The sequence below is a fragment of the Apostichopus japonicus genome, chromosome 8 (genome assembly GCF_037975245.1).
Source record: "Apostichopus japonicus isolate 1M-3 chromosome 8, ASM3797524v1, whole genome shotgun sequence".
In the NCBI taxonomy this organism is placed as follows: Eukaryota; Metazoa; Echinodermata; class Holothuroidea; order Aspidochirotida; family Stichopodidae; genus Apostichopus; species Apostichopus japonicus.
In genome coordinates, this window is record NC_092568.1 from 30528306 (window position 1) to 30550630 (window position 22325).

The window sequence follows — 22325 nt, forward strand, 5'->3', positions numbered from 1 at the left end:
TTAATGTTGTGCGGTTAAATATATAAACATTAAAAAAAAAAACACTGTCAACCCAAGTCCTCTTGCATCGAGACTGTGACTGTGTGATCATCATCAATTGTGTATCACGAGTCCGAAAAGCACAGATATATTTTATGAAAATTCACCGTGCAAAGATCCTGGGCGCGAAAACCAACGACTGATCCGCTCCCAACCTATAGCAGGGGCGTCGGAGCTGGTACGGCAGGTCCCGGCCGGCGAACGCAGGACCAATATTCACGGCGCCAAAAAAAAAAAAAAAAGTAGGACTAAGAAAAAAATGGCAAAAAATAAAGAACCAAAATGAAACATACTTCAAAAATGTGTTTCAGAAGATTAATCGGGTACAAAAACAGACAAGGCAGAACGCATCTGGGAGGTATATTTTTCAATAATTTTCAATAATGACGACGGCAAGTAGGCTAAATGTGACTACTCTGGCATGGCAGGAGTCTTGTTTTCAAGCTCGGGAAGTGCCATTTCCTGCAATCTGGGAGGCATTTTCAAATTTTCTCCATTACGCTACGCGCCAACCATGGTGGCGCGTAGCGTAGTTTGACCTACCAAACGTCCCCCCCCCCCCCCCCGATAATTATGATAGATGGCCACACTCTGATCTGCCGTACCAATCCAAAATAGCTTCCGACGCCCCTGTATAGCACAACAAACCCATACAGTAAAAACACAATATACAGCAGTATATATATATTATTGTGATGTTTCTTCTTCTCTTGCTCGGGACTGCCACTACACACAGCCTCATAGAATTTAACCATATTGTTTGCCAAATCTAGCTGGGTAGGGCGACATTGTTACCTATTGTGATATCTGCGACTGCTCAGTCATTGTTACCTAATCATATAAATTGCACGCATTGATTACCGGGGCAGCAAGCGATAAGATAGTGCCGTGGTGAAACACAGCTGTACGCGCATGCCTAATGCCTATAGTCAACAAGAAGTCATTAGCTGGAAAAGTGCACCTTCGCCCACTCGTATAAAGTCAACACTTCACAACAGAAGTTTATTACGCAGCTGAAAACGGCCGCAGATTGTTTTCATTTTGTTCTTTGAAGGGGAAAGTGCTCATCTCATATTCCAATTTCTATATCACAAATATGGCAGTAAGTACATTATTTCCTTTCTTTCTCATAGTTTCATTGGTTCAGTGTGTGTGTATGTTAGCTTTCCAAACTAAATTCAAATAATCAAATAGATATGCTGGTTAGCTCACTCACGCTGAACCATTATGGGACCGTGATACACAAATGGACGATGTGCATCGTCCATTTGTGTATAACGGTCCAAATGGAAATAGGAAATAGGGACTAAAGGCGACCATGGACATGCACGGAGGGCGCACAAGGTGGGCAGGGGGGGGGGGGGGTTAGTTGTGCAACTAACCGTTTTTAATTCTCAATCGGTAGGCTGCCTAGGGAGGTTGATTCTTTGGCTGATGGATGAATTGGATTTGCAGAGGGGCTCCATTATTTACGAGCAAGACTGTACAATGTCAAAACGAAAAAAAATATATATATATTTATTTTTATATGGCCAGCGACACTTGTGACATGAGTTGGCTGTCACATTGTTTTAATAGGGAGTACTTTGGGTCACCTTCCCAGAAGAAGACTAGAAGTGGGTCAAAGTTATTTGCGTCAATTCTTAGAGTTTTGTTTACCAACTGATCGTTCACTGGCGATTAATCAAGGACAGTTTTAAATTCTGAATATTTTCGTCGCCCAGATATATTTTCCTGTAGTAGCTTTAGTCACACCCATATGCTGTAGAGGGTATTTATCACGATTTTCTCAGGGTTTCAACACATCCGTTGAATATGATACTCAAGAAGCAACTCGAACAACAGTTTACCGCCATGCATCTAGACTGTGTGATGCTACAAGCTTTTCAAGAATCAACACTGAATAGCTCAAAAATAGGCTGAAACGCTGTTCATTGTGATACGTTTTTTGACTATTGTAATGCCACGGTGTACGTTAAAGGTTTAGTTGATAGTTTCGATAGGGTTGACCAGGCAGTTATCTGTTATGCTGTTATCTCATTAACCTCTTCACGCCGCGAGAGGGGTTGGGTGCGGGGGGGGGGGGTGTTGGGGGGGGGGGTTGAATGGTCAAATCTAAGTTCTAAGTGATATAATCTGTGTGACAGTAATGAAACGTGATACCTTGTTATCATTTATCTAGACCTGAGATGTCCATCGCTGCTTTATACACTGTGTTGTGCATGGGTATTAACCGTAGCTGCATGTACTGACTGTACACTAGTGTCTAATTACCGACGGTAGCAAGCTGTGTGTGGGATCGATGGTAGTGTCTAACACTTCTGTTACACCTCATTCGAAACTAGGTCAGATTACCGGCATGAGACGTTTCTTTGTGCTCGAGTCTTCACACCCTTTAAGTGGACGTAGGGATGGCCGGAGTGCACGAAGCTGTTTTATTTTCGTGACCAGGCTCTGTCTCGTGACGTAATACGTAGTCTATTTCGTCTTTCCAATGAAAAATGACCTTATTGAGTGTCTCACCAGCCTCCAGCCAATTTAATCTAGTAAGATTAGATACCAACTGGTTGCTTCTTGCGATGGAGAAATACTTACCCTTATATTTCCGATGATCCAGGAAGTTGTTCTCTGAATGGACGGACCCTATAGTAGAGTAACGATAACTATATAGTCAATTCGGTGAGATGGGGAATACGCGTGCGGTATATGTGACTTTAGCCAATGAAGTAAAGCTGTAGTAACCACATTTTTATTCATCAAACGTTGCGATGTTTTCCAGGACACGAAGTTACTAATCCTGACATTTTAGTTTTGTTTCTTAATTTCATTATAACCATTGGCGTGCACAGAATTTCAAAGGTGTATGTGTGGGTGTGTGTTTGCGTGTGTGTGTGTGTGTGTGGGGGGGGGGGGTGAATACCCGTAATAATGGTCTAATTATTTCCCCTGTCTGACTGCAGAACAAATCCTGACTGAACCATATTGCCCCGACTGGTGAGTCTCTCCTCCCCCCGCCCCAACCCCTGCGCACGCCAATATCTAGTTTAGTTCATGGGTATTCTTAGATTCAGTAGCAAATGAAACACGAAACTTCATTATTATCTGTTCATATAATTGACGATGGCAATCAAGTGTTGTTGTTGTTTTCTCGTTTCATCATATTTCATGTTTTTCATTTTTACAGCGCAGTTTGTTTAAGTCAGCATTGTTTTAACTTTCACTTCGTTTCGTTTGCATTGCATGTTTTTTTTTCAAATTAAAAATAATTCTAATTTATCTCAGCCCTGCATTGTATATAATTCATGTCATCACACCAGGGAGTTGTTATGGAAACACTCCCTGATCACACTAGTGTCATATCTTTTGTGCACGAATATACCAGGGAGTTGTTATGGAACAACTCCCTGAATATACACATTCCACTCGATACACACAGAGACTACAGTAACTACTGTAAATCTTAAAGTGTTGTACCACAATATCTACTGGATCGTGCTATAAGTCATTAGCATCAGCGACGTAGCCAGGAATTTGAAAGGGGGGGGGGAGCACTTTTTGCGACTGATATGGATTTTCAAAGTTGTAGGCACGACTATCTGAGCGGAGCGCCACCATCGGTTGGCGCGGAGCGTACAAGAAAATTTTTGGTTTTACAAACCCCCCAGATGGCCGGAAACGGCCCTTCCCTAGTGTTCATTCTGGTTCCCTGGCCTCTTGCTAACTTGAGACACCTCATTCAATATCACTTTTAAACCCCAAAAACAAACGAGTTAAAATAGTACGTAATTCAATAATACATAATGTATTAAAATTAGCAAGTTACACAAGGGCGGCGGAAGCACTTTTAATCTGGGGGGGGGGCACCGAGGTCAAAGGGCACTTTGCAGAAATTCGATTGGACTGATGCAGCCTGATATTTAGTACCCTTTATAAATCTTATTGTATTATCTTATTTGCGTATACACATCACTCCATCAACGCCCCCCCCCCCCCCCGTCTTAGTAGTCTTACTTTTCAACTTCTGATAGTGTAGATACAAAGATAGGCCAGAAATGTCTTTGATACAACCATAGCCAGTATTTGTCTTTGATACAACTGTAGGTAGTAAATGTTTATCGAAAAGGCTGTTTTGGAACTTGGAACGCCGATTGTGACAACAACAGGCAACAAAGTGCTGCATCTCTATACATATTAAGTCTGTTAATCAACGATAGGCTTATTTGACTGTGGAATGTTCTCAACTGAAATTTTATCTGCGTAAACGGGTTCTTAAGTAGATGTTAAAAAACTGACAAGATCGTATCCTAGTCTTTTTCGGCGGGTAGAGTATTGAATGAAACGGCACGCGATATGAATGACAGCCTAGATGACAGAAGAATAGGTCACCTAATTTAGCCATAATCTTGCTACGTTCATTTCAATAGTTTTTCCTGTCTAGACTCTTAAACTCGTCCAGCAAGCTTATGGATTTGAATTATGGGTGTTTTAATAAAAAAGATAACTTGGCCAAAAAAAGTGTAGGCCCGGGCCTACAGTGCTACATACTGGCTACGCCCCTGATAGTTCTAAATTAGGATTAGATCTCTTACTGAAATATTGCTGACTTAATAAGGTGATCAAGAGTACAAGTTTTATGTAGAAAAGGGGCACAATTTTAACCTGAGGAAAAGTGGGGGGGGGGGGGGCACTTGCCCCCTGTGCCCCCCGGTTCCGCCGCCCTTGAAGGTACATGTACAGAGTAGTCTTACTTTTCAACTTCTGATACTTGTAGATACAAAGATAGTCCAGAAATGTCTTTGATACAACTGTAGCTAGTAAATGTTTAAGTTAGCCTAATAAGAGAAGGCGAGAGCTATCCGACGATTGCGATCTGATGCAAATTTGTCAAGTGTTTTCTCAACTGAAATATTATCTGCGTAAACGGGTTCTTAACTACATGTTAAAAAACTGACAAGATCGGATCCTATAGTCTTTTTCGGGGGGTATAGAGTGTTGAATGAAACTATCGTGCTACATACTGGCTACGCCCTGATCATATGATATCAGTATCAGCAGATTTTGTTTCCTGTTTAAATTCTTTTACATGTTCTTTTACATAATATATCAGAAAGACACACATAGTGCTCTTTTACAAGTTTTCCAGTAGGATGATTCTTGTTTATTGTCCAATGTCTGGACTTTAATACATTTGACGAACTTAACTGATGGACTATATAAACTTTCATATTTTGTAATACAGCCAGATATGCAGTGGCCTAAAAACAAATATCGTTATCGCAGTGTATTAGTAGTGTAATAATAATTTATAGGAAGTGCGTATCACGTACGATTGCTAGCTTAGCTTCATAACATGCTGTTCGTGCAACAACTTAGGACGACTCATTGAACGAACGTTGTCGACGTTGTTGTGCATACAGTTCGTGACATTCCATAGAGTGCGGTTAGGTAGGCAATATGTATTTTATAACGCAGTGGCCAACTGTAGGCTTGTAATTGGCTATAAGCTAAATTTAGCTAATTGCATCTGCCAAACTAAGTAAGTAGTTGAATCAGTAGGCGTGAATGTTACTACGATTACAATCGAGTTAACGGAGCTGACGAGTATTCAAGATCAAAAGAGCACTGACAAAATACCATGCTAAAAAAACGACAGTTTAAAAAAAAAAATCGACACTGAAAGGGGGGGGAGCGGTCGCTCCCCTGCTCCCCCTGGCTACGTCCCTGATTAGCATGTGCTATTAGGATTATAGTAAGAACTGAGGATATGTGTAATCCCAACATATCCAATTTGATGCATTTATTGGAATTACACATATCCTCAGTTCTTACTGTAATCCTAATATCACATGCAACCGATTTATCATATTTATCAGCACCATCCAGCTTTTACTGTGGTACAAAACTTAAAGAGTTACAGTATAATTACTGTTACCCCCGTGTGAATCGTTGGAAATTTCGGGTAGAAGGACCGACAACATTTTAGAGCTAACTCTGCGATGAAAAGATAAAAAAACACACAAAGCTATATCAATGTGATAATGTGCACAGCAATTAATGTCTATACGTCCACAACTAAGAAACTAATGTAGAAAATCAGTAGGCTACAACACAGTGCCAATGTGTAGACTCTTTACCCAAATATTGGTCCAAACAACGGGGGTTGTAGCTCATAAAGTATAAAACATTTATAGGAAAGTACGGTACATCACCAAATTGAAAGATAATGTCTAAAGTAATGCCCAGCATATCATTAAATTACCCGCCCCCTTCCCCCTCACCACCCACACGATCTCACACACTCCATAACCATTTATCCATAAGCTACTCCGTCGATCCACTTAAGCTCAAGTTGCGAAGACCTATGTAGTTTTGACTCTGTTCATAGATGTCTACATCTATATGAACCAACTTATATAATCCCCCACCCACTCTTCGCGGACACGTATATTCTCACCGTACTTTGGACATGAATGTGTATAGGAATTAGCAAAGCAACACTTGGCAATCTTTCATGTGATAATGAATCCTCAAGAAAGTAAACATTGTTGGTTTATAAGATAAGATTAGATGATACAACAGCAGCTCCCTGAATAGACTTTGACAGACGTTGTCATTCTTTGTTTGCCTATAGGGCTCAGTTTTGAAACGATTTGCAAATTCATTCAGTTTTGTTATCAATCTATTATAAAGCAAAATGTAAAACAAACTAAAACGAAATCAACTTAAAATATGACATAAGTGTTTCATTATGCCTCCTGCCCGCTACATGTTGCCCACAGGAACATGAGACCAACTGGTTTATACTATCAACTGGTTCATGGTACCAACTGGTTCATCCATAGTGCCAACTGTTTCACGGTGCCAACCAGTACATTGTGCCAACCTGTACATGGTGGCAGGTGGTTCATGGTGGCAACGATTCATGATTACAAGCGGTTCGTGGTGGTGAGCGGTTCATGGTGCCAACCTGTGCACGGTGACAAGTGGTTCATTGTGGCAAGCTGCTCGTTGTGGCAGCGGTTCGCGGTGGCAAGCTTTTCATGGTTCCTATTGTTCATATCGTTTTGTGTCGTGCCTCAGCTAAATGTGGACTGTACACTAAAGATAATATTACTTGACGGATATATATATATATATATATATATATATATAGGCCTATATATATATATATAGGCCTATATATATATATATATATATATATACAGCTTATGTACATATTATGTACATAGGCCTATTATGACTCATAGAGTTTCTATCGATGATAGCAGATTCGTTATCTTTTCGTGTACAGGTATGTTCTTTAAGTTGCAAACTACTTTAGATAAATATATGATTTTGTGTACCTGCAGTTACACATAACCGATGCAGCGTCTGAGGGTTTTGCTCTCTGAACTCAAACGAAGGCGCTGAGGTTATTTGTCAAAGTAGAATAATATAAAATAAAATAAAATAACATTTGTGAGTATGGGCGCATGGAGGAAGACCGGGACCGGGGGGGGGGGTGGGGTGTGGGCTTGGTCAGGAATATCACATTCCCCAAGATCTATCTCGGCTGTCTACTTTCCTTGACCTAGTGTATCATTAAACAATAATTCATATGTAAATGCTTCTGACATTACAGAAACCGTCTGCAGGGATCGAAACATCTTTCTTCTCCTACTATTTAATTTTTTTTATTAAAAAATGAAAATTCTAGAAAGTTTGTACACGTTTTTATTTATTTATTTTTCTAAATAGCATACCGGAAAGGCTTTTCTCGAACGGTTAGCTAGCGGACCGGTCGTCGGTGATGGGAGCTTCGTAGTGACGTTAGAGAGAAGAGGTTACGTCGAGGCTGGAGCGTGGACTCCTGAAGCTGTGGTCCAATACCCCGAAGCAGGTCAGTCACTTTCAATACTTCGGTGTATATACATGTAGGAAATATTATCAAGATTCGCGCTTTTCAATTTTCAACTTTGTTAATGCTCGCGTTTCATTCAAGGAATCAGTCAAACTGTTTTTTAGTATTTTTTATTTAATGGTTTTGTTGTGTTCTTTCAGTAAAACAACTTCATCGGGACTACTTAAGAGCTGGATCGGATGTGATGCAAACCTTTACTTTTTACTCCTCTGACGATAAATTAACTTTCGCTGGTAACCATGCGGACCAGCGAGAAATTGTCAATGTATGTTTGCCCTTTTTTGTTTTGTTCATTGCTGGAAGCTAAGAAACCTGTAAAGTCAGGTTTGCGTGTGTATGTATGTGTGTGCGTCTGTGAAATTTGCTTGGGTTCACGATAACTCAACAACGGAGTGGTACCGGTAAATATTTGTCATACTTGCTATGCAAATGTATTATAGTAAAAAGGTGTGCCCTATCGTTTTTGGCGCCAACCTTATGAATATAAATGAGGTTATAGGGTCAAACGTTAAAATCTACTGCAATAACTCCGCATCCTTAAGTCGGATTGTAAACCACACTTGGTATACAGTTGTTTATAGCTGGTACATGTAAGCCTAATTATTTTGGTATATTTTTGGGTTGGTATGGCCCAAATTTACCCTCCACCTCGAATTCATTTTGGGCCACGTTCTTTGGGTCCGCATTTGTGGGGCCCAATATGTTTGTATCATTTGGGCGTAACATTTTGTTGAGCCCAATTTTTGGTAGAGGACAAATGTTAAAATTGCAATAACTCTGTAACCTGAAGTCGGATTGTAGCAAACCTTAGTATACAGTGGTTGGTTAATAGCTGGTACATGAAGGCCATCTGGGCTCCAAAAAATTCCGGGCCCATTTTTTGGCCCGGTGGGCCAAAAGTATACTTCCACCTCAAAAGCATTTTGGGGAAATACTTTGGCCCGAATTTGTGGGGCCCAATATTTTTGGGTCCATTGGGGCCGACATTTTGGGGGCTCAATTTATCTTTGAGCCATGTTGTCTGCGCCAAATAATTTGGGACCATTTAAGCGCAATCGTTTATCAGGCTCAATTTTCTTTTGGAAGGACCAAAAATTTAAAATAGCAATAACTCTACAACTCTAAACCAGATTATATCCAAACTTGGAATACAGTTGTTGGTCACCAGCTGGTATATGTGGGCATATATATATATATCATGATATAAGGTGATGACATACAACACTTAAATATTCCAATCAGCAAGGAACCATAGTGCCCATTGGGCTCTTGTCTAACTTGCAAATTGTTATTTTGATGCATGAGTAATGTCATGATGGCAAGATGATAACTTCACGTTGAATTTGCATTATGGAGCGTCCATATTCAATATTGGTCCATATTCAATATTGGTCTCTCTCACTTAGTGCGAGAACTTAAACAGAGCAGCCTGTGATCTGGCCAGAGAAGTGGCGGATGAAGGAGGTGCCTTAGTTGCTGGCGGTTTATCGCCCGTCCCTGGTTATGTAGAAAGTAAAGGCAAGGACCACGTCATGGGCGAGTTTATGAAACAGATGGAAGTCTTTAAAGAAAAAAAGATCGATTTTCTCCTCGGTGAGGTAAGACCGTTAAAGGTTTACACCTAAGACACTACATGAATGGAATTGATTTTCGGTTTCATGACATATTGTTTCACATGGCTAATTCCTTTGTTGTACTCTGTAAGTTCATCTATCTCAATCTGGAGTCCGTGGACCTCTAGAGGACATGTAAGAAATCTGTGGGGATTCGTGAGGGCAAAGTGGCCAGCCAGGGTCCTCAGGAAATTGGGGTTCGTTAAAAATTCGAACGGGTCCATGGACTGTTTAACTGACCTAATATAGAGAGTTGGGTAGCATCATGATTGATCCCTAGAGTAAGGCAATTTTTTTTCGGAGGCTTTTTTTCGGGAGCCGTTTCGGAGTTCCCGAACGAAGGCTTCCGAAACGGTTCCCGATAAACAGGAGACGGCCCCCTGAAAACGGGTGCCTGCGGTTCCCAGAGGGGCATTCGCAACATAACGATGACATCATATCATCTAGTCGCGTTACAACTCGTTTTGCTTCAATCTCTTTCATCTTAAAGGACCTTGGCTCCGATGCATGGTATCCTCTAGATACATCTATAACACTCCTGATAAACACTTTTGTTTAGTGCCGCTTGGCCGTTACGTAAGTTGTTTGGGACAGTTCACGTAGGAAAGTATACATTCTGGATTTTAATTATTCCAGTAATTTGCAGGTCTCGCAACTATTGCTGGTTTGGTACTATGACTTCAATTACAAACTGTGACGCCCTCGTGTGAAAAAAAGCTCCCGAAAAGAGCCCCGAAAAAACGGGGGCTCCGAAAGGAGGCCCCGAAAAACGGAGGCTCCCGAATTTGCGCCCGAGTTCGCCCGTTTGGACTTCCGAGGGGTGGGGATGGTGTAGAAGTAGCACTATATATTCTACTTCGATGTTTTTTATAATTTTGCTGTTTTTGGTTTGGTTATAGTTTTTTGGTTATATTGAAGAAGCGGAATGGGCTATTGAAGCAATGAAGACGATGCACCTACCAATCGCTTGCTCGATGAGGGTGGGACCAGCCGGGGATCTTTCGGGTGTTACACCACAAGAATGCGCAATTCGAATGGCTCAAGCAGGTATGAATATGAAGGAAGCAGTTTTGTGAATACGTATAAATCCAATCAATTCAGATATACTGCCTTAAGTATTTGATGATTAATGATGCCTCATCATTTTCGTTATATCACCAATCCCCCACTCACGCTAACACAGAAAAATACGCAAAGGGTGTGGGGGGGGGGGAGGGAACACGCCCTTGCCTTAGACCCTATCTATCTAGGACGGGCATCAGTCAACGTTCGTGGATGGTGCAATATACATATGTGTGTGCTTTGTGAGACATACTGTATCCCTGTATATACATACAGGGCTAATAATAGAGTAATGGTAGCGATACCAAGACGGCATGCTATTAACAAAACTTTCGGTTACATAATTATGTTGGTATATCTTCAAACACTTGTGCCATCGTTTCAGTAAAATAAAAAGAAGTATAGGCACAATCTCGAGACAATGTTAAAGTGGTATGTATATAGAGGTTTGTTAGTAGGTCGGAGTAATTTTAAAGATGTGATGTGACTTACAGTACAACTCAGTTAAGGAACTAACGTACAACGTTTCTTTATCAAGCTCTATATTTAGATTAAAGAGAACCATAAAAACCTACTGGAAGTTTTCGGTTATTGTTTAAGCAATGTAAACACACTGTGTGTATTAGTGATGTAGTTAAGCTATATAGGCCAAGAATTTGAAGGTTCGATTGAAACAAAAAAAGCAGCAAATAGGCTGGGGCAGTTCACGCATGTGTCATTGTAGACTCAATATACATCTTCGTTGACAGGCGCAGACGTGGTTGGTGTTAACTGTAATTACGATCCTTTCATCTCACTGGAGACATTAGAAATGATGAAGATTGCCTTGAAAGAGGCAGGATACGATGTCTATCTCATGGTCCAACCTGTAGGTTGGCATACACAAGAAATACGAGATGACGAGAGAGGCTATACCGTCTTGCCTGAGTTTCCATATGGTCAGTCGAGTCGCTCTGATATCTGCATTGGTCTTCAAATGCAGCAAATGGCCACGCATGTAACCATACTGGGAAATTTCTACTTTTAATTGATTGATTTAATTGATTGTCTGTATTCTAGACATCAGTATTTAGCATCATGAGGCTACGACAGAAAACTTGAACAAGTCCCGTGTAATAATGTCATCAGCATATCAGAAAGCTAACTATATTATTATAACACATATATATATTATATATATGTATAGTGGTAGAGTTTTTTCCACCACTGTTTATCCATATAAATTGTTGTATCATATTCTGGGCGATGGCGGTGCGCCGATGGATCCAAGGCGACGAAGGCGCCGTCAAGTTAACGAACAGACGCGCCGACTTCCGTTTGGTCGCGAAAGGTTGTTGGTTCTAAGTCCTCGGTGACGTTGGTTAATTCGCTGAGCCGGTAGCAATATGTGACGCAGTCCACCCCGGTGTAACATGCCTTTCTTCTAACCATCATCAAATATAAGGTTGATAAATATGAAGTGTAATTTATGTTTATATAAAGTATACCTAATATCACCTCAAATGCCAATCACCATTTCCATAATTGTTCTATCCACCAGCTATGGAACCAAGGTTATTGACCAGAATTGACGTTGCAAGATTTGCCAGAGAAGCATATAACCTCGGTGTGCGATATATCGGTGGCTGCTGCGGTTTTGAACCATATCACATTCGAGCTATCGCAGAAGAGGTATATGACCTCATAGTTTTCTGTTGACATGTATGACAAAGGACACACACGAACAAACACACAAACAAGCCAACGAGGAGTTTTCCGTCTGTTGACTTTTGTCACTTATGGAATGTAAAACAAACAACAATGTCATAGTTTACAGATATTGAATAAGTTAAAGGATTGGTTCAGGTGTTTGACATGTCTATTTTGTATGAAAGAGCACAAAAAGACAAAAAGAACAGTGAAGAAACTACCATGATAGCATGCTCTGTTAAGGAGATATGACAATTTGAAGATATCAAAATTTCTTTGAAAACGACTGGTGTAGAAAGACTTACTGTGAGTGTGTGACGTCACATCTTCACTTCCTTAACATTTGTGAATAAATTTCTTTAAAAATTATTTACATTTTTTAACGCATTTGAAATTAATATAATAAAAATTCTTCAGATGTTTAATCTCAAATGCTTCCTTTGACAAATATGAGATCTCCTGACATATCTTTTGGTTGAAAGTCATGAAATCTTACAAAATATTTAGAGCAAAAAACAAAGACTTTTCATGAATGTGATGATGTGACATCACAGCTAGTCAGAGTTTTGCAGTTTCTACACAATCTGATAAAACTTTTCACTTGAATATCTCTTTAACCGAAAAAGATATTTGAATAGTTTTTTCACCATTGTGTTTCTTTCATTTTCCTCTTTCATATAACATGAACATGTATGACAACTGAACCAATCCTTTCATCTAGTTAAATAGTGCCCATAGCTTATATACAATACTCTATACAAGAAAAAAAATAGGAAAGGATACGAGGTTGCAAATTCATAGGATTAAAACTACAAGCTTCAAGAGGGTACCGTGAACATGAGTAATCGGCTAGTCTTCGATTCTCAGCCGTTTGTAATAAGCAACAACAACGACGACATTAATAACAAGAGCAATGATATTAACAAACTGATGATACCTTATCGAGCTCTCACGGTGATATCAAAATTGGTAACGAAAATAACATATCACATTTCATATGAAGAGGATTAATAGATAACATTTTGTAAGTTTGTAGATGAAATTATCATTATCCATAACGAAGTTTGTCTTGTCGAGTTTTACTAACACAATAGTTTACATAATTGGTGAGATCATAGAAAAAAAACAATTCCTATCATAATATTTCCCTTGATGCAGTGATAACTGCGGAAGGTTAGTATACTCTAAAAAGAATAAATCACTATTCATCTTTTCTAAATTCTTACTGTTTTCAAGCTGGCAGTAGAGCGGGGAGTTCGTCCACCTGGCAAAGACAAGCACGGTGGATATGAATCACTAACGAAAAGTATGTTGGATAACCAAACCGATAGGTTAGTATGGACAATACATAAACTTTGCTTTTTTTTATTTGTATTAAATGTTAGTAAGAATGTTTCTGAATGAATGATCTATAAGTTAAACCTATACTTTAACTTACAAGTTGAGTGTGATACTGAATGAAGAGTTTTGTACATTTTGTGACTTCCAGGTTAGAACTTATGATCCTGAATGCATGCCCGTATGTTGCAAAATATTCTCTAACTTCTATGCTGTTAATTAATGAGTACTATCCTGTATGAAGTAATTACATGTTTAGTACGTTCTTATACTGATAGGTTAGTAAGTATGATCCTGAATGAATACCGATATAGTGTAAAATATTCTTTAAATTCTATGCTGTTCATGAGTATTATCCTGTATGAAGTAATTACATGTTTAGTACGTTCTTATACTGATAGGTTAGTAAGTATGATCCTGAATGAATAACCATACAGTGTAAATTATTCTTTATATTCTATGCTGTTAATGAGTCATATTCAACATGAAGAAATTACATGTTTAGTACATTCTTATACTCATAGATTAAGAAGTATAAGATATCGTAAAATAAGTATGACTTTGAATGAATTTCCACCGCAAACGAATTTTGGGAGACATTCTTTGGGCCCGAATTCGTGGGGCTCAATATTTCTGGGTCCATTTGGGCCCACGTTTTTGGGATTTTATCCACATTTTGAATACAGTTGTTGGTCAATAGCTGGTTCATGTGGGCATAAATATTATGATACTGGGTGTTGAATACTTTAATATTCCTTTGAGCAAGTAACTATAGTGCCCGTTGGGTTCTTCTTATATCTATCTTATTTCTCTCTCTCTTTCGCTTTTACTTTTAAAGATGTACCCGTGAGTACTGGGAGAAGTTAACTCCTGCTACTGGCAGAAAAAATGGTAAATTACTAGCAAACATTGCTCCAAGAGAAAATGGTCAGCAAACATAATAGACAATATAAAACGTTTGGTACGTATTTAATACGTTTACACTCTTTATTTCCAAAGAGCGAAAATTCAACCCCTGAGAGTGTCCTGGCTGATCAATCCATCTTCAAGGATGAATTCTACTCCTTCATTACAGTAAAACGCTCCAAATAGCTCACAACAAGAACGAAAATATCCTCTCTTTGGCAGCTGAACTAATTTTGAGTAAATCTTCTATTAGGTAAAAATGAAATTCACTCCCCCAATAGAGATATCAACCTGGACACTCTTTAAAGATGCATTTCTCTCTCCCTGGAATAACGAGTGATATATAAGTCTGTCCGTATGTATGTCTGTATACTAATCTATAAATCTATAGTGCTATGTCTACTTTGTAAATTTCCTTTATGGATTCAAATTTCATTTCATATCATCATTGGCGCCAACATTAAGCTGAAAAACCTTTAGAACGGAATAGCCCTTTTAGTTCCATTCATTGTTTTTAACAATATGGAAAATTTCTTGCATGATCAAATTCCCAAGGTGGGGAGATGGAGGGGGTTGGGGAGTTGGGGGGGGAGGGGCGACAAAGAATTTGGGGATATTAATTAACCCGTAACATGTTTGATCCTCTTATATTATATTTATGAATGCTTTCTGAAGTATAATGGTTCTCACTTTAAATCGTGGATTGTTCATTATCACTTCGTTCCATACTTTACTTTAATTAGAAACCTATTAACAGATGGTTCCATATATCTTACATATACCTTTACCTGTCAATGTGTTAGTTTTTGTGATAATTTTTTTTTTACGGGAGTATCAAGTTTTCTGCTTATATGACTCATGATAAGTACCGGTACTCACTGGCCGCATGGAGGTGTAACTATATACACCTGTATATGGCAACTCATTCGTTTACACACTGATACACCGATCGCGATAAAATCAAAACAATGAAATCTTTAAAATAATCGAAAACAAAGGATCGTCTTATAGCGTCTAAAAATAACTCATCTAGATTAGTTTCATTTGGTCCCATGATTAAGTATTTGTGTGCATGTGCGCGTGTCTGTTTGTGTATGAGTTTAATTTCAAATCTGTTTGCTGTTTTTTTTTTTAAATGGGAGATAAGACAGAAGGACGATGTAAACAAGCCCACCAGTCTCATTCCTGGATAACAACACATTGTATCTTGGCAAGCTGTTGGCAATGTGAATTATTTTGCCTTAGGGTGATGGTGGGTGGGGTGTGTGTTGTTGTGGTGGTGGTGGGGGGGGGGTGAGCTGGAGGAATGCCGTTTTTCAAGTCATTCATCTCAATGGTAACTCCTTTTTTCAGAATTAGAAGTACGCTCGTTCATCCATACTGTGTGCCGCGGTGACGCCTTGGAGTAGATTACCCCAATTGCCATGGTTACGTGAAACAGACATGCATGGTCTCGTTATGTGGTGAAACCTCTCTTTGTCCCACCTCTGAATGCGTTCTTTACAATAAACTTTGTATCTGCAACGTCGTCATGTCATATTGATAGCAAGCTGAATACCTCAATCTAGATTTAAGAGATTTAGGTCTAATGTAGTTACAATCACGTGGTTGCTTCTAACTAAAGAGTTGTTAAGCGTTTTACCCGAAACAGAAAATGTTATGTTCTACATAATTTATTCATTTATTATTCATTATTCATTATTTATTATTCATTATTCATTAACTTATTATTGACAAATCTTAGAAATTTATCAACGTTTTCATCTTTACTTGGGTGATTGTGTTGCTGTAAAATCATAGATAAATTACACTTTATCTATGTATTAAATAAACTTTCTTTTATACGATATAATATAAATTACTCGCAACGTCAATAGTTGTATTTTACACGAAGGTTGTCGCTGTTGACACCAATAATCAAGCCATTTTTATACTTTCTTTTCTTTTTCTAGCGACTATTCTTCGTAAATGTATTTTGGCACATAAATTAGCTACAAAAATATATATATATTTCTCAAAGCAAGGTAGGCCGGTGCAAAATCGCAAAGCTTTGCAAGTTTCGCGGCGTGCGGGTATTCCTTACTTTTTACCGATTTTTGTCCTTTCGATTTGCTGTTGTAATGTCGGCATCTTGAGCCGTACTTTTGTCTCCCGGCCGTATGGAAAGCCGTTTGACTTTTTATTCGATATTTGATGAATGATATCAGTGATTAATTGTTAATATCAGCAATTAAAAGTTGATATCAGCAATTAATTGTTGATATCATTAAATAATTGCTGATATCACCAAATAATTGTTGATATCATCAAATACCGAATAAAAAGTAAAACGGCTCCTAGATCCACCACTGGGATGTGATTTTATTCAGATTACAACGGCGTCACGACGTGGTATGAACTGGGATGACATCCATGTTTATATATATATATACCTCACCTCCCCTTCAACGACATTACGCCCGCATGACCAGCACTTGGAAGAGATGAAATATGTTTGGAAGGCCGAATCGACGCAAAAGAACATCCGAAACATCCGAAAGTGACTGATCACACTTTTGCTTATTTAATTTCTTCCTGAGGATAGTGATGACGACAATTATTTAGATACAAAATCATGTGACCGTAGGGACCTTTAGGACACAGAACATACATAATTCCGCTCCATATTCAGTGAATCATATGAATCAATACATCAATATTAATAATATAAGAACATCAATATTGACAGATAAATATAAATAAAAGTGAATACAATTAAATTGTAGATGGCAGATGGCAGATATTAACAGATAATTGATTGAGGAAACTGGGGTATAAGCCGAAGTGATAGGGGGCAAACTTTACCAGATATTGTAAGTTTCTTCAAACTTGGCAGAGTTGAGTTGATACCTGCTAAGAATGCTATTGTCGTTGTCGGTTTCAATTCAAGGGAAACTGAATCACGACTCCGAGGAAGGCGAAGAATCGGGCCGTCGAAGATATATTACGTTACATTTACTTCTGAGGTATAGCGATCTGTGGTGCGTATCCTTTAGTCCATTAGGGCGAAACAGCACGTGAATTTGTTAATGGAGGGACAAAGTACACAACTTCATAGTAATTGGAACAACATCAACAACATAGACGATAACCTTAATCCTGACACTATGGCTCAAAAACTATATATTGAATCCAGATTTAGCCAGTTAGAACCGGATGAAACCGACTTTCAGAGTATTAACTGTTTATTATCTGTTAATGTGTCCTCTTACAATAAATAAACAACCCCTATAGAGTAAATGACTTAACAAAACGTCGAACTTCAACCTACAGTTTGTATCTGTTTGTATGTGTGCTCAGTTTAAATACAAGTACAGATAATCGGGGGTCATATAGTGTCATGAATTGATTAGTATGGTTGTAACTTTGCTGCTTGCACCATGCATGAACAAACCATCATATATTACTATATTATATATGATGTTATCATATGTGTATGGGGGTGTCCGTAGAAGAAGAAAATAAACACGGGGACAAGCAATCTTCCGGTTTTTCGATTGAACAACCCCATGAAAAAACAAGCTAACAGGTTTACGATAGAACAATCAGGAACAGGTTAACCGTCAAAGTTGAACGGATTAACCCCATTTTTAAGGAATTTCTTTCTTGATACACTACATTTGGTTCTTTGCGGTTCTACTAAATTTAGTTTTTCCCATGGAGCACATAGTTTTCAGAATTTTTCAAACAGACCACTTCTTTCTCCCCCCCTCCCCCTTCGCTCCTGCAAATACAAATCAAGCATACACCCCCCCAAAATATCCAGTAATGAAATATCATGAAAAAATGAAGACTAAACTTCAAAGTCTTCATAGAGGTAGTTATACATTATTTTTTCGATTTATTCCATTTTTACCACTGACCCCCGGACTCACCCCCCTCGTCTCTAAGGGTTATTGTCTTGAATTACATAACAGTACACTTCTGTGAGCAACCATTCGGATTACTACTGTGCTTATATGAGATTTGAACCAAATCCCCTACATCATAACAAATATTCCTCATAGGGGGGATTCGCCCTCACCTTAGTCACCCCCCCCCCCCGGCGGACATTAGCCACATTTGTGCCTCAAAATTGGAATTATGGCTATGGACCTGCTGCACTTAACATAGCATTTCCACAACTGAACACAGCGGTACAACAAAAATCATGTTATTAAAAGAGGTATTGAGATCAAATAATGACCTTTCCCTTATGTCGTGAAACTAGTCATTTTACATTCACAGCACTTGAAACACACTACGGGCTTCCAGCCACATGGCATGGCCTCAGTTTACTATTTCATAACTATGCAGATGTGATTCTTCTTACTTTTATTTCTGACAACATATCTAATTTTCATTGTGTGACGTCACTACAATCCTCAGTTAACTTCTAGTCAATTACACTGCCTCTCAAGGAAACAGATGGCGCTAGTACTAATCGACCAATAACTGTTAGTGCATTGTAATTAAGAAACGATTTAACAGATGAACAGATAATAGTTATATATTGAGATATTTAGAAATTCCATTTTCAGAATGCATGATTTTTCGTTCATTTTCAATAAAATTGTGATGTTGTGTTTGAGATGGTTATGTTTTGATCTCTCTATGTACCAGTTGAGGCGTACCGGTGTAGCCTACAAGGTGATGAGCCCGAAAGTCGGTCAGATGAAATTACTTGTCGTGCCCATTCTGTTGAATGACTGTTCTCAATAGCTTCGAGAAATAAGATAATGAAATGTTGGCAATACTTCCAAGCCAAAGCATAGTTTCTTTAATGTGTTAGGATATACATGCTTGCCTTGGTTGTTAATTTAAACGTTTCTGCATGTAAGGATATACAACTATAGGCTTGCCTTTGGTTGTTAATTTAAACGTGTCTGCATGTAATTGATATACAGCTAGGCTTGCCTTGGTATTTAATTTAAACGTTTTCGCTTTAATCAGAATGCGGATAATATTTATTCAATTATATTTGTTCACATATATTCGACATTATGTGAAAGTGCATAATTTAAAGTACAGATAGTGTGAAAATAAGGAGGATAGAAGGTGATATAAACTATTTTAGAAAATCTTTGGTTAAAATGTTGATATTACTCCGAGTGAGCAGATGGAAGGGTTGGGGTTCAGTATGATAAACTTGCTCCTCTTCTAGTTCAAAATCTAAATAGTCATGATATAGAAATTTGGTTTGGCCTATGGATACGGAACGCGAAAAGGGGGTAAAATTGTTAACAATGGCGTCAATTGTAACAACAACCATGTAAATATCGTTAACAACGTCCTGATTTGTATAGCAACGGGGATGTAAAATTGTTAACAACATTTCATAAATTAGAAGTGCAATTTTTGTAATAAAAGAGTGCCATATCGTTATTTATAAAGTGCCTTTTTTGTTGAAAAAAAGAAATATAAACTGAAAATGTCCCCCTCTGTTGAAAAAAGATTTAAATACTGGATATTTTACTGACTAACAGAGGATGCATTTTGTCGGAAAGTTTTGCGGTAACTATGCATGCACTGCTCCTTGAAGTCCCGTTTCCTAGATTTGACCGTACTCTTCCACCGCCTCTGCCTCCCTCCCTGCAGAAAATTGTTGAATTGACGAGATACGATTAGTTGTCAATTAAACATTTTGCAGAAAATTGCTCAATTGCTCAGTTGGAATGAAGTGAACAATTTAATATTTTCCAGAAAAATGTTGAATTGACGAGATATGATAAGTTGTCAAATGAAACATTTTGCAGAAAATTGTTCAATTGACGACATACTATAAGTGTTCAATTCAACATTTTGCAAGAAAGTGTTCAATTACTCAGTTGGAATGAAGTGAACAATTTAATATATTTCAGAAAAATGTTGAATTGACGAGATACGGTTAGTTGTCAATTAAACATTTTGCAGAAAATTGTTCATTTACTCAGTTGGAATGAAATGAACAATTGAACATTTTTCAGATGACGAGATCTGATAAGAAAAATGTTCAATTGCTCAGTTAAAGCAACAGAGCAATCCAACATTTTTCTGATTTTTGATAAGATGTTATCTTGTTATCTTAACAATTTACTGAAAAATGTTGACTTATTGGGGCAAAGTTTTCTTATGTTGATGGCACTTCTAAGCTTCCGTACGTATGCGTTTCGGGAGGTACGCAATGAACGCTGACCAGCAATTTGCAAAGCAAGCGGTGCCTCGCATATTTCCTATTTGTGCCGAGCTAGTGTATTTGTGCTTGGCTAGTGTGATCGCAGCTAAAATGACGGAATGAATGGTCTTGTTCAAGGACCGTCCTCACATCTCGAACGTCCAGTTTTAGACGGGAAGATGTTTACCGAAATGACGAATCACTGCTCTGAACGAGGTAGTGACCAATAATCGCTCTCCAAACCTAATTTGTTATCCCACATATTGTCATTCTCTGTTTTATCTCTATGGTTAGTACTTCGAATTCCTTCTCATCCACATACTTTTATCTGGCCTTGTCCTGACCTCGCTTTCAACGAAAATGATGCCTGATTACGTAATGATTTAGATTTTAACGGTTTTTATTTATACTGTAGGCGACACACAATACCGTAAGGTTTCCAGTGGGGAATGTTCAGGTTTCTGATGTGAGTGGGACCATGTGGCGAGGGGGTTGGTGTGTGGAAGGGGCAGGGGTGGGTTCATCGCAAATATGCCGTACATCGAGCAACGATTTTAACAGCTCCCCCTCCCCTTAACCCCTTCAACCAAAATTGAGAATAACTTGATGGGTCATTACTGTGTTGAGTTATTGAATAAAGTCCTGCTAAATATTCAGTTTTAAAAACGTAAAATAAAACGTGAAATAGTCACTATTCGGAGTACATTTCCTTTACAATGAGAGTTTCCTTCTTGCACTCCCAAATCAGCCGATTCACAAAGAGATTACAGAAATAAAGAATTGCTAAAATACTTGATTCCGCCCGGGCTCGAACCGGGGACCTTTCGCGTGTAAAGCGAATGTGATAACCGCTACACTACGGAATCACTGATGTTAATATTAGTATCATGAAGGTAAGTATTTGATAATGGATGAGTTTTTTTTACAAAAGATAAGTCTGGCAATCCCATCTACTGACATTATTCACTCATTTTAAAAAGACTTGCTAAAAACTTGATTCCGCCCGGGCTCGAACCGGGGACCTTTCGCGTGTGAAGCGAATGTGATAACCGCTACACTACGGAATCGCTGTTGTTGATGATCTTCTATACCGTCTCTGATATTAACACTATGAATCTACACCCATTATTAAATTTTTGAATGGATGGATATCTTTGCATATTTGAAGTAGTGTCAAAGAAATAACATTGAAACCCCTTTTTTTCAGGTTATTATTGTGAATTATGTTGTTTGTGTATTCTTTGCAATTAAAGGAACGGTAATTAATGGAGGCACGGAACATAATATAATGACTTATCGAATTTGAAAGAAAACCATAAAGCATACATTAAAATATTTTGCTGGTCTCTGAAATATTCTGTTTGTATTAGGATATACATGTGTCAAACTTTAGAATATGACCAGAAGGAATTGGCTATTTCACTTCTATTTTCACAGTGTGTTATATGTAGGCTTTCATGTAAATGTGTTTTTATTATGTGAAAACAACACGAACAACGTCTTTTTAGCCACACAACTAACCTTCTATGTATTAATGATTTAAATATAGCATATATTCCATAATGCATTAATCATTGTCAAGATAAATATGTCTGGCAATCCCATC

At 38.3% G+C, this 22325-nt stretch overlaps 1 protein-coding gene and 2 non-coding genes across 3 annotated transcripts; 1 reads left to right on the forward strand and 2 right to left on the reverse strand.

Annotated features, from left to right (window-relative positions):
• Positions 1 to 979: 979 nt before the first annotated feature.
• LOC139971536 (betaine--homocysteine S-methyltransferase 1-like) lies at positions 980 to 19154 on the forward strand. Its single transcript, XM_071978099.1, has 10 exons — positions 980 to 1141; positions 7777 to 7918; positions 8080 to 8204; positions 9346 to 9537; positions 10452 to 10599; positions 11364 to 11552; positions 12155 to 12285; positions 13540 to 13634; positions 14480 to 14602; positions 15901 to 19154. Exons 1-9 carry the CDS (start codon positions 1136 to 1138, stop codon positions 14580 to 14582), a joined length of 1131 nt encoding a protein of 376 aa, XP_071834200.1. The 5' UTR covers positions 980 to 1135; the 3' UTR covers positions 14583 to 14602; positions 15901 to 19154.
• Positions 19155 to 21512: 2358 nt separating this feature from the next.
• Trnav-uac (transfer RNA valine (anticodon UAC)) lies at positions 21513 to 21585 on the reverse strand. The gene has a single exon. It is a non-coding gene; the product is annotated as a tRNA-Val (tRNA).
• A 128-nt stretch (positions 21586 to 21713) lies between these two features.
• On the reverse strand, positions 21714 to 21786 carry Trnav-cac (transfer RNA valine (anticodon CAC)). Its single transcript has one exon. It is a non-coding gene; the product is annotated as a tRNA-Val (tRNA).
• Positions 21787 to 22325: the final 539 nt, after the last annotated feature.